The sequence below is a fragment of the Chionomys nivalis genome, chromosome 11, assembly GCF_950005125.1.
Source record: "Chionomys nivalis chromosome 11, mChiNiv1.1, whole genome shotgun sequence".
Lineage (NCBI taxonomy): Eukaryota > Metazoa > Chordata > Mammalia > Rodentia > Cricetidae > Chionomys > Chionomys nivalis.
This window is the reverse complement of record NC_080096.1, coordinates 82,498,822-82,515,690: the sequence shown is the minus strand read 5'-3', so window position 1 is coordinate 82,515,690 and position 16,869 is coordinate 82,498,822. Positions and strand designations below refer to the sequence as shown.

Below are 16,869 nucleotides of genomic sequence, written 5' to 3'. Positions count from 1 at the left end.
TTGGGGGAGAAAGGAGCAAGATGGGGCCTGTATTTGGTAAGCTTGCTTCAAAGTTGTGATCTTCTTGAATCAGCTTCCTATGTGCTAGGATTGTGAGTGTGTGAGGAGACATCAGGTGAGAAAATGCCCATGAGAAAAGCTGCGCTGCTTTTTCTTGATTGATGGTGCATGAGACAGTGCCCAGCTCGCTGTGGTAGGTGCAGCCCTCGGCTGTCACCTTATGTACAAAAGTACAGGCTGAGCAAGCTATGAGAAGCGTGCCAGCAAGCAGTACTCCTCCACGGCCTCTGCCTTCAGTTCCTGCCCTGGCTTCCATGGAGAACGGACTAGAAGCCATAAGATGAAATAAACCCCTTTCTCCCCAAGTTGCTTTTCGTCATGGTGTTTGATCACAGCAGTTAGACACCAGCTAGTAAAGCATGAAATGGCAGACAGGTCTCTTGAACAAAGTCAAACTGACAGGCAGAACCTCCTGGAGTGCATGCTTGACATTCTGAAACACTCTGAGAGAAGCAGAGTGAGTGATCCATCAACAGTATCTGCTCACTGGGCAAGAACAAGGTATGGAGGCATTTGCTGCAGTACAGCTGAAATCCGTGACTAAGACATTTGTTAATGAAGACTCTGAATATGAAATAAAATGGAATGATGGTTCAAAATACCACTTTCATTCATCTGTACCCAGAATTATTCTTCAGTTTAATAGCAAACAAGGGAAATAAAATACTGTTACAGTTGTGAATCGTTATGTTAACAAAATCTGTGTTCAAAAGGACAATCTTTGTGTGAATTCAATATCAAGGTTTAGTGCCATATACCACAAATTCATTGTTCATAAATGAGCATAGAAACCTTGTTACTTTGTCAAACACTGTGGAATGGACTTAGCTGTATTTTTTAACTGTGCTAATTTGTGCATATAAAAGTATTTTAATATATATTTGAATATAACACATGTACACGATAAAACTGTCAGACCTCAATCCTGTACTTCTGTGTTCAGTGGTAACCACTAAAGTTTCTTCTGGATTAAAAAAACAAGTCTATTCATATACAAATATATGAGTATAATTACATTTGTACACAAAGAGGCAGGAAAAGACAGGCAAACACACCCTGTTTGTCCACAGTGAGAATTACTATATCCACTGTCTGTGCTTAACAACATAACTTGAGCATCATTCTCTACCAGCACATTTTTTCAGCTTTTCCTTAACCTCTCATTAACAACATCTAGACAAAACCCCTTAAAATTTTCTATTCAAGCCTTTAATCCCAGCACTTGGGAGGCAGAGACAAGCACATCTCTGTTAGTTTGAAGCCAGTTTGGTCTACATAGCAAGTTCTAGGCTAGTTAGGACTACACAGTGAGATGCTACTTAAAAAAAAAAAAAAAAACCTAGTAAGTTTTCTACTGATTCAGAGCCAACATAGACATTAGCAAAGAAAGCTAGATCATACCAGAGGGGATAACCACACTTTTATTTTACACAAGGCAGTAAGTATGCAAAAGCAGAAATACAGATTAAATACTAATTATGGTGCTTCGGTACACAACAGACTACTAGCTAATGAATTCTTGGCATATTTTACTGGTCATTTGTTACTATAATAATATTTTCACAATTTTGTATGTGTGTGGTCATATGTGTGAGTGCATATGTGCAGGCCGAATGTCAAATGTATTTTCCTCAGGATAACTGTATCTTGTTTTAAAGCAGATTTCCTCCCTGTGACATATGGCTTGCAAATTTGGCTAGTCTGTCTGGTCAGGTAGTTTCAGGGACTCTCCTGTCTCAACTTTCCCAGTTCTGAGATTGCAAGCACATGCCCCCACATCTAGCTTTTAACAGGGATTCTAAGTGTGGAATTCAGGTCCTCATACTTGCTCAGGAATAATTTTACTGATTAAGTTATCTCCCCAAATCCTTATTTACATTTTTTAAGATTCATATTTTGTACTAATATGGAGATAATTTATAACAAGTGTAAAAATACAGTATTTTCTGTATAGGTTTAGGATCAATTTTAAATTTTATTATTAATCCATTGCTATTATGTAAAGATCCACATTCAAATTCTCTCATGTATAACAAGGAATAATGTCCTTAAAAAAGATTTTCTAACCTACATCAAGTTGAGACCATCTTTTAACATTGAACAAGACCAAACCAGTCAGTCGTCAGATTTCCTACATTAATTTTCCTCATTAGATTGCTCTTCTGAGTGACTTTTCATATGTTTGGTAAGAGAAGCGTTCTGTTTAAAGGCTTTCCCACACTCAGCACATTCATAGGGTTTCTCTCCAGTGTGGGATCGCTGGTGTATAACAAGCTGGGATTTCGCACTGAACGCCTTCCCACATTCATAGCATTCAAAGGGCTTCTCCCCTGTGTGAGTCCTCTGGTGCACAATGAGGTGTGACTTCTGACTAAAGGCTTTCCCACACTCGGGACATTCATAGGGTTTCTCACCAGTGTGAACTCTCTGGTGTTGAGTAAGGCCTTCGATTTGCTTAAAGGCTTTACCACACTGATTACATTCAAAGGGGCAATCGCCTGTATGAGTTCGCAGATGGTAAGTAAGGGATGAACTGTGTCCAAAGGCTTTCCCACACTCATCACACTTATAAGGCTTCTCCTTTGTATGAGTTCTCTGATGTATAACCAGGTGGGACTTTTTGCTAAAAGTTTTCCCACACTCATCACATTCAAATGGTCTCTCGCCAGTATGAATTCGCATGTGTTTAGTCAGGGATGAACTATACTTAAAAGCTTTGCCACATTCGCTACATTCATATGGTATTTCACCTGTGTGTGTTCTCACATGTTCAGTAAGAGATGAATTATATCTAAAGCATTTGCCACATTCCTTACACTCATAAGGCTTCTCACCTGTGTGCGATCTTACATGCTGCATAAGGTTTGAGCTGTGTCTAAAGGTTTTTCCGCACTGATTACATTCGTAGGGCTTTTCTCCAGTATGAACTCTTAGATGGTCAGTGAGGGCATGTTTATGACCATGAGCTTTGCCACACTGAACACATTCATATGGTTTTTCTCCAGTGTGAGTTCTCTGATGTACAACCAGGTGGGACTTCTGGCTAAAAGCTATTCCACACTCATTACATTCAAATGGTTTCTCCCCGGTATGAGTTCTTTGATGGTCAACGAGCCCTTGTTTATGGCTGAGGACCTTCCCACAGTGATTGCATTTATAAGGCTTCCCAGAAGCTGGAGCTTTCTCAGACTTGGTAGGTGAACTACGGCTAGACGATTTCTGTCTCTCTCCAGTCTGGAGCTCATCTTCTTTACCATGAGATGGGCTACGATGGCACACCTCCTCACATCTCTTGCCAGTGTAATTTCTGTCACCTTTACCAGGTGACTTTTTGTTGAGGATTTTCTCACATTTCTTTCTAGCTGGAATTTTATCTTTTGCTGTATCAGATATGGTTTGGCTGAATGATTTTGTGTGTTCTTTAGCTGTATCAGATTTCTTTTTTGTAGTGTTTTTAATCTGATCAGGTAAATCTAAATTCTGCTTTAAGCTCTTTCCATGTGAATCAGATTTCGGAAGCTTTTTTTTTGAAGGAACATGTTTTGTACTGACTTTTTTTTTCTCCAACAAAGCACATGCGCTGCTTTTCTTACTAGTTGAATTTTTCTTCTTGAATGTAGCTTCCTCAATGAGCTTGCCTCGAGATTTCTGCTTTTCCTCTATGTGATCATCATCTTGTTGGACTTCTGAAAGAGAATTTAATAAGACATTCTTGTAAGTTTTTACACTCTCACTGAAGCTCTTTATAAGATTCATAAAGAGATGCCCTGGTTGGGGTTGGATACTTGTCCAAGCCTAATGTGCCAATGTGAAATAGCTCATTTAGGGTGACTGTCTCTGTTCTCCTGAGGGCAGAGAGCTGTAGGGACGTCAGGGGAAAGAAAACCAAGAGTAGTCGTTAGGAAAAGCTTTGGCTGCTTAGAAAGAGATCTTGAAGGTTGGGATAGAAGGCGGATAGACATAGGAGATCTGAACAAGGAATGCATTAAGTTAAAAGACTTCGTGATTATACCAGGTAAGGTGGCACGTGCCTGTTAATCCCAGTACTTGGGAGATTGAAACAGAAGGGTTTTCATAAGTTTGGGATCAGCCTGGACTACATAACAAGACATTACCAGTCTCTCCCTTGTGATTAAGATGACATAATCCAAGTACTGTGAAAGGCACGATTCTCCTATGTAATAAAGAGCTTTCAACACAAAGAATGAAGCATACACACACAGAAAGAAGTAGAAATCTAGGACTATTTGTCCTCAAGAATACAGTGTACATAATTTCAATTCCTGTGACCTCCAAGTTGCCTATTCTTGTTCCTGGTGGAGTCTGGCTAAAGTCTCTGCCTTTAGGTTATGAGAGATATACCCAAATCTCTTCAATAAATCCCCCTATTTACTAAGGCCAGCTAAAATAAACTAAAATAGAGAATATGTCTGCCAAAGAGAACCAAGGAACTAACAGATGACTGAGACACTAAGCAGGAGATGATGTCCACTGTTCCCATCCATGAGCAATGGAGCAAGGACATCTTATTAAACAAAAGCTTCATAGTTCCTCTCAGTTCCCTGATGCCTTTATAAGGCCATGAGATTCCTAGTAATTAGTTTGGGAAATACTTTATGCCATTTGGGTTTACACTGCACACCCACCTGTTTTTCAAGTTTACTTTCAAGTACATACCTCTAGTTCCTGTCATTCTAACTGCCAAATCATCAGATGTATTAAGTGTATGTATATAGGTCTCAGTACCTCTAGTTCCTGTCATTCTAACTGCCAAATCATCAGATGTATTAAGTGTATGTATATAGGTCTCAGTACCTCTAGTTCCTGTCATTCTAACTGCCAAATCATCAGATGTATTAAGTGTATGTATATAGGTCTCAGTACTTGCTCACATCTTTCTCCTGCATATTTCTCAATTACATTTACAGAAATATTAAGACATTGTTCCTCTTCCCTAAGACTACTTGCCTTCTGCACAAGGCTTCCCCACACACTGATTCTCTACATAGAAATGGAGCAGGGAAATCATCAGAAATAAGAATTTTAAACATTTAAAGAGAAAAACATGTAAGTGTGATAAAGGGATTTTACACGGAGAAAATAGGGTATCTGGAACAAGGGCTGACATTCTCATTTTTATGGAGGGCATTTAAGAGATTTGTTTTCTGGTGGGGTATGTGACACACATCTTAAATCCCATCACTCATGAGACAGAGGCAGGTGGATCTCTGTGAGTTCCAGGCCAGCCAGGGCTACATAATAGAGACCCATCTGAAGAGACAGAGGCAGACAGAGACGGAGGCAGAGGCAGGTTTGGAAGGAGTCAGATGTAGTAAGGAGCCCAGAGAAGTTGAAATGATGGCTGTTTTTCATCCAGGGACGCTTACAAGGTTCAGCATCCTGGGATAAGAAGATAAACAGGATCTTCCAGGCACCATGCCAAGCCAAGTCTTCTGATACCCAGTGATGACGGGGAAGACAGGGACAAACTTCCTTCTTGAAAGAAAGTGATCAAGACCTACACCTATCAACTTGACATGTAACATTAAAACAAACTGCCTGTGTGTATACATGTTCACTTGTATATGTGTACACAGATATGTATGCCCATGCATGTGGAAGCTGGTTTGGTATCATGCAATTCCTGGATTATTTTCTTCATTTTATTTATTTATTTACTTATTTATTTGCAGCAAGGTCTCTCACTGAACTCAGTTCACCAATTGGCTAGATATGCTGGCCAGCGAATCCCAAGGCTTCTGTCTCCACCTCCTTGGTGCTGGATTACAGGTGTGCACTGCCAGGTGCAGCTGCTTACATGAGGGTTGAGGATCTGAACTCCAGTGTTTCTGCTTGTGTGGCTAGCACTTTACAAACTGAGCCATCTCTCTAGGCCCATAGCACACTTCTTATAGTGATGTATTGAGTTACCACACTGATATCTTTACAGACTGAGCCATCTCTCCAGGCCCATAGCACACTTCTTATAGTGGTGTATTGAGTTACCACACTGATATTCACTTCCCCAAAAGAAAGAAAGCACGAAAAGAAAAATTCATATGAAGAGAATGCAAGTTAGAGTTGTGGTATGTAATAAGATCATACCTGGACAGATTTCAGTATGATAGAATAATTCATTAAGGCTGAGATCAGTTTCTTTTCCTTCCCTCCCCCCCTCCCTCCTTCCTTCCTTCCCTTTTTTTCTCTCCTTCTTTCTCCTTCCTTTCCCTTCCTTCCTTCCCTCCTTTCTTCCTTATTCCTTCCTTCTTTTCTTTTCTCTTTCCTTTCTATTTTGGTTTTTTAAGACAAGGTTTCTCTGTGTAGCCCTGGGTGACCTGGACCTCACTTTATAGACTAGCCTTATTCTCATATAGATCTGTGTGCCTTTGCCTCCTAAGTACTGAAATTAAAGGCATGCACTACTACCACTGGGAAAATCATCCTCTTAATTTGAGAAAGCAACAGAACATTAATTCTAAGAGAAATCAAATGTGACTTCAGAGACTTAGGCATCGAGCTCACGAGTACCAGAAACAAATGTGATGTTTACAGTGACATGTGATGTTTACAGTGACATGTAATGATTGAAGAACTAGACCAGAAACATGTAATGTTTACAGTAACATGTGTGATGATTGAAAAACTAGACCAGAAACATGTAATGTTTACAGTAACATGTGTGATGATTGAAGAACTAGACCAGAAACATGTAATGTTTACAGTAACATGTGTGATGACTGAAGAACTAGACCAGAAACATGTAATGTTTACAGTAACATATGAGACGATTGAAAAACTAGACCCACTGAATCCTCCTGAGAACTGAACTCAGGGATAAGATAAACCTAATTTGTGTAATGCTAGTGACAAGTAAGAGAAAACAAATGATCGTGGAACAAAGGGTTAAAATTAGGGGACAAAAACAGGGAAGGTGAAAGGAGCCTCTAACTAATGCAGATGAAACTCCATATCTGACTCCTAAGGAAAAACTTCCCCACAAGCAGTTTCAATAAGAAGGTATGACAGAGGCCTTAGAAGATGCCAACGTAGAAAATGAGATTGTATTTACATAATGGGTGCCTGTTGGAAAGTGGGCAACAGAGGAACAGAACATAAAGAGACAGAACCTGAAGGAACCATCAGCAAAGCAGGGAAGCTGGGACCTGAAGGAACCATCAGTGAAGACAGGGAAGCTGGTGAGTAAACTTGCTCATTTAAGAAAGGGCAATAATTTAAGGTTAATCAAAGTTATTAACATGTGCATTAGAGGGTAAACAGGTTGACTATATTAATCATATTAACTACTTTCCTATTGCTATCACCATGGCAACAAGTCTGTTTCAGACAGATAAGAGTCTGTCATGGCAGGGAGATATGGAAGCAAGAGACAGGCATGGAGCAGGAAGCGGGAAACAGTTCACACCTCCTAAGCCTCCCCAAACAGTGCCACCAACTGGGAACCAAGCATTCAAAAGCCCAAGACAATGGGGAACAACTCATTCAAGTCATCACAGGGATTAGGGACAAATGGACGTGATGATGTCTTACCGAACACGGGTAGAGGAAGCTCTGTAGTGAAAGGAAGGAAACAAAACCATTAGGAGCAGGGGCATCATTCCGAGATGCAGATCAACCTAAGAATGTCCAAATTCATCAGGAGAAAATGTCACACATTAGGGAATTGGTGCGTGGATAGAGGGCAGAAGAGGACTCTTTTCTAAATATGGTAAACAGGAATGAGGTTGAGAGCCCAGGTAGAGTCTTCTGACAGCTAAGCAATGGGCACACGGGCAGGGCTAGGAACTAAGTGAAGGGAATCAGTGACTGCAGGCTCAGCCCCTCGTCACAGTCAGAATAGTGACGGTCATGCCCCTGGGCCTCCCCCACTGAACCACGGGGCTTGCTCTGACCATTCTAACTGAAATGGATAGCTACCACGTCCACACAGTGGTTTTTGGAATTAAGTGGTTCTACTCACCTATTTTTTTCTTCTCCAAAAACCAAGAGCTTGTCATGAGTCTCTCGTGTGGACAACTTCACAGAAAAAGGAGATATTAAAATCTCCAAGTAAAAAATACTTGTAATTTGAATTCTTTTTCTCCTATTTCCTGGTTAAGAGAAGAAAATCTGGGACTTTTAAGAAAAAAGATCTTTTTTTCAAATTGGGGTTTTAATCTAGGTCCTTGCACAGTGAAGAAGCACTCTCTATGTTGAGCTGTCTCCCCAGCCCTAATAAAAATTTACAAGTTATTCTTTGAAGAATTCCAAACTTAGCACCAAGAAACTAAAAACTTACTTTCATTGGCTTCTGATTCCTTGGGTCGTGCTATTTTGCTCACACCATGTGGGCTGGTTGTTTTCGCCTCTCCCAGTGATGATGGCTCTTCTTCTTTTTCCAACTTAGAGATCATGCCTTGTTTGGGATCTTGATTTCCTACTCATAAGAAAAGGTAGAAACTGAGTGTAGGACCAACCATCTCATCTCAGAAATCAAGCCCTGGTGCTTGTAGTTCAGGACCTTTCAAGGCTAATAAACATATATGACTTCTAATGTTTCACAATAGGGATATCTGCATGCCTCAACTGAGTATAGACCTTCCCTTTTGAAGGCAATGTCACCAAGTGTTCTTCCTAGTACCAAAAAGGGATTGAAACTCCTTGACTCACCACCACTACCACTTGATGTGGGATTCCCCTCTGTATGCTGTGACTATGTTTTATTGCCATTGATTAACAAAGAAGCTGCTTTATTTAAGGCCAAAGGCTTAACAGAGTAAAGCTAGGTGGAAAATTCAAACAGAGATGGAGAGAGAAAGAGAGAGAGACAGAGACAGAGAGACAGAATATCAAGGAGACGCCATGTAGCTACCAAAGGAGGCAGACATTCCAGAACCTTACCAGTAAACCATGAACCTGGTGGTAAAATACAAAATAATAGGAATGGGCTAATTTAAGATGATGTAAGAATTAGTTAATAAGAAGCCTGAGCTAATAAGCCAATCAGTATTTTAATTAATATAATTTCTGTGTGGTTATTTCAGGTCTGGGCAGCTAGGAATGAATGAGCAGTCTCCACCTACATGGGGCTGACTACATCCACATAAAACCTGAGAGATCTTAGGAAGAAATTCTAGACACAAAAAAGCAGAGTTAAGCACAGCTTTTTTGGTAGCAGCATTTTCTCGGGTGGACTCTGTTTGCTAGAAGCAAGCAGAGCCATGATTCTTTTAAGAGAAGGCTTCCTGAGTCATCAGCAGCAACAAAACCTGAACGGCTCTTTAAGAAGGCTTCCTGGTTTGTGCTGGTTGCACTAACAACTCTGACTCTCTCAGGAGGCTAAGAAACTTGACTGGGCTTTGTGGGCAGGAGGCTGTGAGTTACTTGGTGACAGCATGGGCCAACAGCTTCCCAGAGCTGAGGTGGTGTTCACAGCTCCCACCTGGTGGTCCTAGAGTTGGCAGTAAAGGTACCTCCACCATATTGAAAGGCTGAGAAAGGTGAGCCAGCATCCAGGGCCACTACAACCAAGTTGCTCACCATTTTAAAAGCACTCCTGGTAAAAAAAATGATTACAGCTACACAATAAAGACAGATTCAGACAGAAACAAACCTCTGAATGGGCCACAGTGTGTTTAAAATATGTACATAGGCTTGGGAGAGAAAAGAAAAGGAGTACAGACAGTTATAAGAAGAAATAATAGCTTTACAAAAAAACAAAGTCTTTAAAGAGACAGTAAAAGTAATATAAAAGAGTACAGATAGTCATAGATTAAAAGAGTAAAGAAAAACAAGGCATGTAAAGATGGAATATACACAGAGAGTCTAGATTATGCATATTATTGTGTTTTCTTTAATTTTTTTTTTTACTATAGAGAGATATCTGATTCTGGGAGCTGCTAAGCCAAACCAACATATATATCTTAAAGTTACCTTGACTTCAAAATTTGAGTCTAAGGATATGTTGCTTTGGAAAAGAGGTTCTGCTTTTGTTTCCACAGAGAATGAGAACCTGTGGATTTCTTCCAGACTAATGTGGTTTGATGGTCCAAGATCCGCCCCCGCGAAAGGTCTCCATGAACCCCGCAAAATACTATGCCTAACAAAAAGCAGGAAGCAGTTTAGAGAGAACTACACTCAAATTCCCAAATATTGTTTATAAATTTCTGTTTTCATTTAAAAGGGGATATGACATGGAGATGAATATTTTGTATTGGTCTTGGTCTATTGATAAAAATTTAGGTCAATTTTATTATATTTATTTGCTCTTGTTTAAGGTATTGTGTTTGTGCAGTTCATTTAAAAATGTAATGTATAGTTAAGAAATACAGATTAATAGATAGTAATTTATCATAGTCAAACTTGTAGTCATGTTAGTTAGGTTTTCTAGATGTAAAGAGATATATTTCAGCTGGATAAGTACCCTTCAAATCTTTCAAAGACATACAGAATATGGCATTTAAAATGCTTTAAGAACTTAAGACTTTTCTTGACAGTGAGACATGTCTGCTTCTGGCAGCACCAATTACTTCAGAGAGGTTGGTGGGCCTTGAAGAAACCCATTGTGGAATTTGCCTTCAATGTGACAAGGCTAGCCATTTGGACAAGAAACTGCTCTTGCCTGGACTGCTTGATGGTATGTTGTATAAACTGGACATGTAGGATCCATAGAAAAATGACTGCTAAAATTGTCTAAAGAAGGTGAGAACAGTCCTCCAGGGTTCCTGCTTCATGGAAGAGTCTGCCAGACGTTCTGCAGGACACAGAAGAAAGTGACAGATAAAATGCCAATATAGGTAGAACTGTCTTTGAAATTTCCTGCTTCATGAAAGAGTTTGCCAGATACTGTGGGCCTGTGGGCTGAAGATGGATGCTCCAGTATTACAGAAGAACTTTTGGTGACTGTCCAGACAGTGACATGTCTCTATAAATTCTAGAGTTTTGGAAGTTGCTTGCAATTCACCCCATGTTTACTTAGGTAATAGTATAGTCTTTTGGAGTCTTTGATAGAGTTAAAGAAAGATAGTTATAATTATAAAAGATAGATTAGAAAAGAAACTTTAGACTTACAAAAATCTCAAGGTCCAAATCAGGAGCAGAAGGACAGACAGCACGAGCAAGGAACTCAGGACCGCAAGGGGGGCACCCACACACTGAGACAATGGGGATGTTCTATCGGGAACTCACCAAGGCCAGCTGGCCTGGGTCAGAAAAAGCATGGGATAAAACCAGACTCGCTGAACATAGCAGACAATGAGGACTACTGAGAACTCAAGAACAATGGCAATGGGTTTTTGATCCTATTGCACGTACTGGCTTTGTGGGAGCCTAGGCAGTTTGGATACTCCTCTTAATAGACTGGGATGGAGGTGGATGGTCTTTGGACTTCCCACAGGGCAGGGAACCCTTATTGCTCTTAGGGCAGACGAGGGAGGGGGACTTGATTGGGGGAGGGGGAGGGAAATGGGAGGTGGTGGTGGGGAGGAGGCAGAAATCTTTAATAAATAAATAAATAAATAGGAAAAAAAACAAAGATAAGATAGATGATAGAGCATTTTCCTTAATTTTCCAAATGTAAATGGACTAAAACTGTTTTGTTGTATGTAATCTTGCTATATTAAAGTTAAAACTTTCCTTTTCAATTAAACAGAAAAGGGGAGGTGATGTGGGATTCCCCTCTGTATGCTATGAATATGTTTTACTGCCATAAAGAAACTGCTTTTGGCTAATGGCTTAACAGAGTAAAGCCAGGTAGAAAATCTGAACAGAGATGGAGAGAGAGAGTAGGTAAAGTCATGTAGCTGCTGAAGGAGACTGATGCCACAGAACCTTATTGGTAAACCACAAGCTTCATGGTAAAATACAAAATAATAGGAATGGGTTAATTTAAGATGTAAGAATTAGTTAATAAGAAGCCTGAGCTAATAGGCTAAGCAGTATTTCATTAATATAGTTTCTTTGTGACTATTTCGGGTCTGGGAAGCTAGGAACAAATGAGTGGTTGTAGGCAGACTACAACCACTACCACTACCACCAACAATAATAAAACCCATCGAAGACTTGAGGCAGAAGGGATCGCAGTGAACACATTCCAAGTGATAGGGAATTGTCCTCACCCATTGAGACTTGAGGCAGAAGGGATTGCAGTGAACACAATCCAAGTGATGGGGAATTGTTCTTACCCATTGATAAGTTCCTCTGCGCAGGTTTCAGCTGCTCCCATTCTTTCTGAGTAAAAGCCATAAACACATCTTTGAATGTTACTGATTTCTACCATACTCCTATTCAGCCTATAATTCCTTAATTCTCCACATTCAGGAGTGATTTGAACAACAGAATTTGGTTTTGCCTCAACTATCCACTACTGATCACTATGTACATTTAAACATTCTTGGTTAACATTTAAAGATAATCCCTCACCCTCACAGATTAGCAGTACTGATATGTCACTAATCTCGACCTCACAGGCTTCCTGTCTGCGCTTTTAATAACCCCCGACACTAAGTGCCACTGCCCTCACAATCTCCAACACAGTACAACCCTCCTTAACCACTTAATTAATTCTACAATGACTGATGCCAACAACTCCATTACCAAACATTAGCAGATCCTCCCAGGCACTTGCCCAGTGCATTCCTCTATCATGGGGTTCCACAATATACATTGATCTCGATCTCCAAGAAGTCCTGAAATGTCCAATCTGATTAATCTCCAATCACTGACACCAACAGAACTCTTTTACAGTGCTCATCACTGAAATCCTCATCTGTCAGCAAACTCCAGTTCTTACCTCTCATTGACTGTTCACCCATCTCCCAAGGATCCTGATTCCTTACAGTGATAGCAAGCAGAGCCTACCTTTAATTTCTTAACCAGTTTCACTATCTCGAGTGTTTACAGACTCACCAGCTCTTAATACATTAGTCTTGTATGGCTCAGTGATTCAATAGGAAGATGACAAAATTCATCATGTAATTATAGTCACAGTCATGGTTGATTATAGCTAAAGGACACAAAGCAAATCATTAAGGGATGAATTCAGGATGAAAACACAGAGTCCAGGAGTCTTTTTCAAGTAGAGTCACATAGAACACGCTTATTTCCAGAAACGAGTTTTGGCAACACATATGAAATATGTTAGAAAGTCCCAAAGAGACTCAGTGCTTGAGGATTTTGCTAGGAACTGAGTTATATTGGGACATCTGCTGCCATATACAAAAATTCTACACACCAGTTCCTAGAGCCAAAAATCTAGATCTCAATTCCATTGTCCATATTAATTCACCAATACATCCTATTGCCACACATCTAGATGTACTCTGAGTGTTAATCCTTCCAGTGTAATTCCAAATTGTCACCGTATTCTCTTGCCTTTGATTACTGCAATAAACTTCTGACCTTATGACTATAGCCTTGTAGTTTATCTTCCATAAAGCAGGCATCATGATCTTTTTGGTTCAAACCAAATCACTTTCTGACTTAAATTCAGTGATTTCTCATTGAAATTAGAATGAAATCTAAATCCAACACTAGCCAATATGATCTTACATGATATTAATACCTTCTAACACTGATTTCATGTTTTTCTACTTTTCTTGCATGTGTGTATGTGTGTATGCATGTGTGTGTATGTGTATGCATGTGTGTGTATGTGTGTATGCATGTGTGTGTATGTGTATGCATGTGTGTGTATGTGTGTATGCATGTGTGTATGTGTGTATGCATGTGTGTGTATGTGTGTATGCATGTGTGTGTTCCCACACATTAATCATCTTTCTTCTTCTTCCTTTTTCTTCTTCCTCCTCCTTCGTATAACAAGAACCTAGTTTCTATCTTGAGGCCTGAGCAATTAGCATTCTTTCTTTTGAACATTCTTTGGATCCATGTATTAGCCACAGCCTGTCATAATTTGTATACAAATCAACTATCATTTCTTCAAAAGATTAACTTGCAAACATCACACTCCTGATCTACCATATTGTCCTCTCCTATTTTCTTCATCAAAGGCACTGTTGCCTGGTACTATTATATATAGTACCGATAAAAGGCACTATTGCCTGGAAACTATCTTACATTCATATTTGCAATCTTGTGGTCTCTTTCCTGTTTCTAGAATTTCAGACATTAAAAGACAGGTTGGCTCTGTGTGTTGCTACTTAAAACATTCTCTGGCTTAAAATAGGTGCACATCTTACAGTCTGTTCTACAGTTTTCCAATCATTGACACCCAAAGATTCCTCGGTCACTAACCTTCACATACATCCTCTCCACAGAGGTTCCCAGCCGCCATTCTTCACAAAACAATCATACCCTCCATTGAACTCCAGTCAGTGACCTCACAGAGCCTTGTCTTTAAGACCAGCAACCTCACAAGCTCTTGACCTCAGGATTCTAGTCATAAAATCATAAAGGACTTTTAATAATTATTAATAATTCCTACCAAGAACCCCGCCACTAACGAGACAGTTAGGATTATTGGTATCTTTTCTCCCCAGATAACAATATACCATCCCCATAAGCACTTCAATATAAAACACCTCATATTCCACCAACTCTCATCCCATCAGCTTCCAGGATCCCACTACCCATCACAGCACACAAAACACCAACTCTGAAAGACACTGACAGTTGATCGGACTCCTGGAAATACCACCACCCCTGACCCCAAGGCCCCATCCTCTGGTGTTCACATATTCCGAAAAACCTAACTCTCCAGATCTCAACCCTGCCCCTCTGACTGTCCACAGCCTGTAATACCCAGCTGCTTATCATGACTCTTCCCATTCAGTCTAAATGCTAATCCTTACAGGGCTTCCGCATCTCAGGTACATCACAAAGCCCTCATTTCTGATCTTGCCAGCTTTCTAGACCCAGACTCAATCGCTGTCAGTGACAGTTACAGACGTCCCCTGCCCCCAAGCCTCACTGTCTAGGCGGATCCTTCAGAACAGTGATTCCTTAAAATTACAGCAGTCCTCGACTAAGGTCGCTAATACCCCGGGTATTATAGCAGTATACCTAATACTCCATATGCCCACAATACCCTAATACGTAGATCTCTCAGAACACCGGCATTCCAAAAGACTATCTAATATCGACGTCACAAATCTCAAATCTTGTCTTCAGACTCCAGCCACCCTCCAATTACTGACCGCCAAACCGCCCCCAAATCCTACGGCCCTCACCGCATCGCTGTCCGCGGGCTCGGGTGCAGCCATCTCCCTCGGACGCTCGGCCTTGACGCGCTCCTCCGGCCCACCGCCCCAGGCTTTGTCAGGACCTGGTTGGAGTCAGAGGCCAACGTGGCGGCCACCCCGAGCGCCGCTTCAGAGGGTCCTGCAGCTTCGATGGCGGCGCCTTGCGGAGATGGTTTGTGGGCGCGGCCATCTTGGCATGGACTCTGCCGTACAGCGGAGGCTCAGGCGCCTCTGGGATCACTGTCCAGGCAGGATGGCCTGCTGGGTCCCAGTGCGGAGGGAAGCTGCTGCGAGATGCGCGCCCCAGAATTGAAACCTTCGACGCGCAGGGAGGTTTCATATCAGGAGTTCTGTTACAGAACTTGGAATTGCTTTTCCAAAGGGTTGCTGTTGCCAGGGAAACAGGATGACGGATCCCGCAGAGAAAGAAACAATAAACGCCGGTCTAGACTAGTAACACTGACTTGTCTCTGAGACATAGGAGAAATTCTTTGGATTGCTGTAACAATGGAGAAAGAAAGGAGAAGCATCAGTCAGTGAACACATCGCTTCTGATGTGAGCCCAGCTTTAGTAGAGACATTTCACCAGAATCGCACGGCTGTTAAAATGACTTCCGAGTGCACTTAACATGTTCTGCAGTCACTCAACAGTTTTTGTGTGGAATTTTCTTTCTTTTTTTTTTTTTTTTTTTTTTTGGTTTTTCGAGACAGGGTTTCTCTGTGGCTTTGGAGCCTGTCCTGGGTCCTGGAACCAGCTCTGTAGACCAGGCTGGTCTCGAACTCACAGAGATCCGCCTGCCTCTGCAGTGCTGGGATTAAAGGCGTGCGCCACCATCGACCGGCTTGGAATTTTCAATTTGTAAATATGTTCAATCAAGGTCCTTGGCTCTGTTGGTACTGGCCAAAGAACAAGACTCTTACACAGCCTTTATTCCCCGGTTTAAATTTCTGGTGGGGCAGACGTGATGAGATTATTGCAAATACATTATTTCTCTTTATTGATTCAACCATCCTTGTTTTTTGATTTGTTTTTTGATTTGAAGGCGAAATGAGTGTGGTGACCCCGCCTGCAATCCCAGTACACAGGAGGCAGAGGTACACAGTCTTTTCAAGACTAGCCTGGTCTGTAGAGTGAACTTGAGGTTAGCCTGGTCTACACTAAGCGCTTGTCTCTAAAGACCAAAATAACATGTATGTGCAGGAAGAGAAAGAAAGAGCTGATATGTGGAGGCCAGAGGATAATCTCTGGAGTCAAATTTCAGTGATATCCAGTGATCTCACTTAGTTCTTCAAACCCACCCACCCTAGGCCTTGCTTACTAGGCCTATACAGCTCTCTGCTGAGCGAGATTCCAAAGCCTAAATTAAAATAAATAAATAAATCCATGATTTGCACCTTCACCTTGAAGGAGTAAAGGGATTGCCTGTCTGTGAACAGTAGTTTCATCTTCTTGTTCTTGTTCTTGGGTGGGGTGTTCACCAGAGAAGACTTCTTGGACATGAATTTAAGACACTAGAAAGTTCTACACCCCAGTACACTTCCTCTGCTCAGGTGCAGGTCAGACTGGGCAGAAAAACAGGCTAAGTGACCTGTAGGTGAACTTTCTCAACAGGAC

At 41.1% G+C, this 16,869-nt stretch overlaps 1 protein-coding gene across 9 annotated transcripts; it reads right to left on the bottom strand.

The window, feature by feature from the left end:
- Positions 1–288: 288 nt before the first annotated feature.
- On the bottom strand, positions 289–15,383 carry Zfp37 (ZFP37 zinc finger protein). 9 transcript variants are annotated; one of them, XM_057784499.1, is made up of 6 exons: positions 15,243–15,353; positions 14,308–14,448; positions 12,174–12,285; positions 8,357–8,494; positions 7,609–7,629; positions 289–3,746 (listed from the first exon to the last, which is right to left on the bottom strand). In XM_057784499.1, the coding sequence occupies exons 2-6, from the start codon at positions 14,317–14,319 to the stop codon at positions 2,197–2,199; spliced, it is 1,833 nt and encodes a 610-aa protein (XP_057640482.1). In that variant the 5' UTR covers positions 14,320–14,448; positions 15,243–15,353; the 3' UTR covers positions 289–2,196. The 9 variants fall into 9 exon arrangements, with proteins under 9 accessions (XP_057640482.1, XP_057640480.1, XP_057640484.1 ...); XM_057784497.1 differs by lacking the exon at positions 14,308–14,448 and having other exon boundaries at positions 15,243–15,383; XM_057784501.1 differs by lacking the exon at positions 14,308–14,448 and having other exon boundaries at positions 12,240–12,285; positions 15,243–15,383.
- Positions 15,384–16,869: the final 1,486 nt, after the last annotated feature.

Bases quoted from the DNA above. Each gene is read 5' to 3' on its own strand.
- Zfp37 (XM_057784497.1), bottom strand. From the start codon at position 15,275: ATGGCTGCACCCGAGCCCGCGGACAGCGATGCG. The intron at 8,495-12,173 runs GTGAGGACAATT...TCTTATGAGTAG, and splicing joins TCTGCCTCAAGTCTCAATGG to GAAATCAAGATCCCAAACAA. The intron at 3,747-7,608 runs GTAAGACATCAT...ATTCTCTTTCAG, and splicing joins GCTTCCTCTACCCGTGTTCG to AAGTCCAACAAGATGATGAT.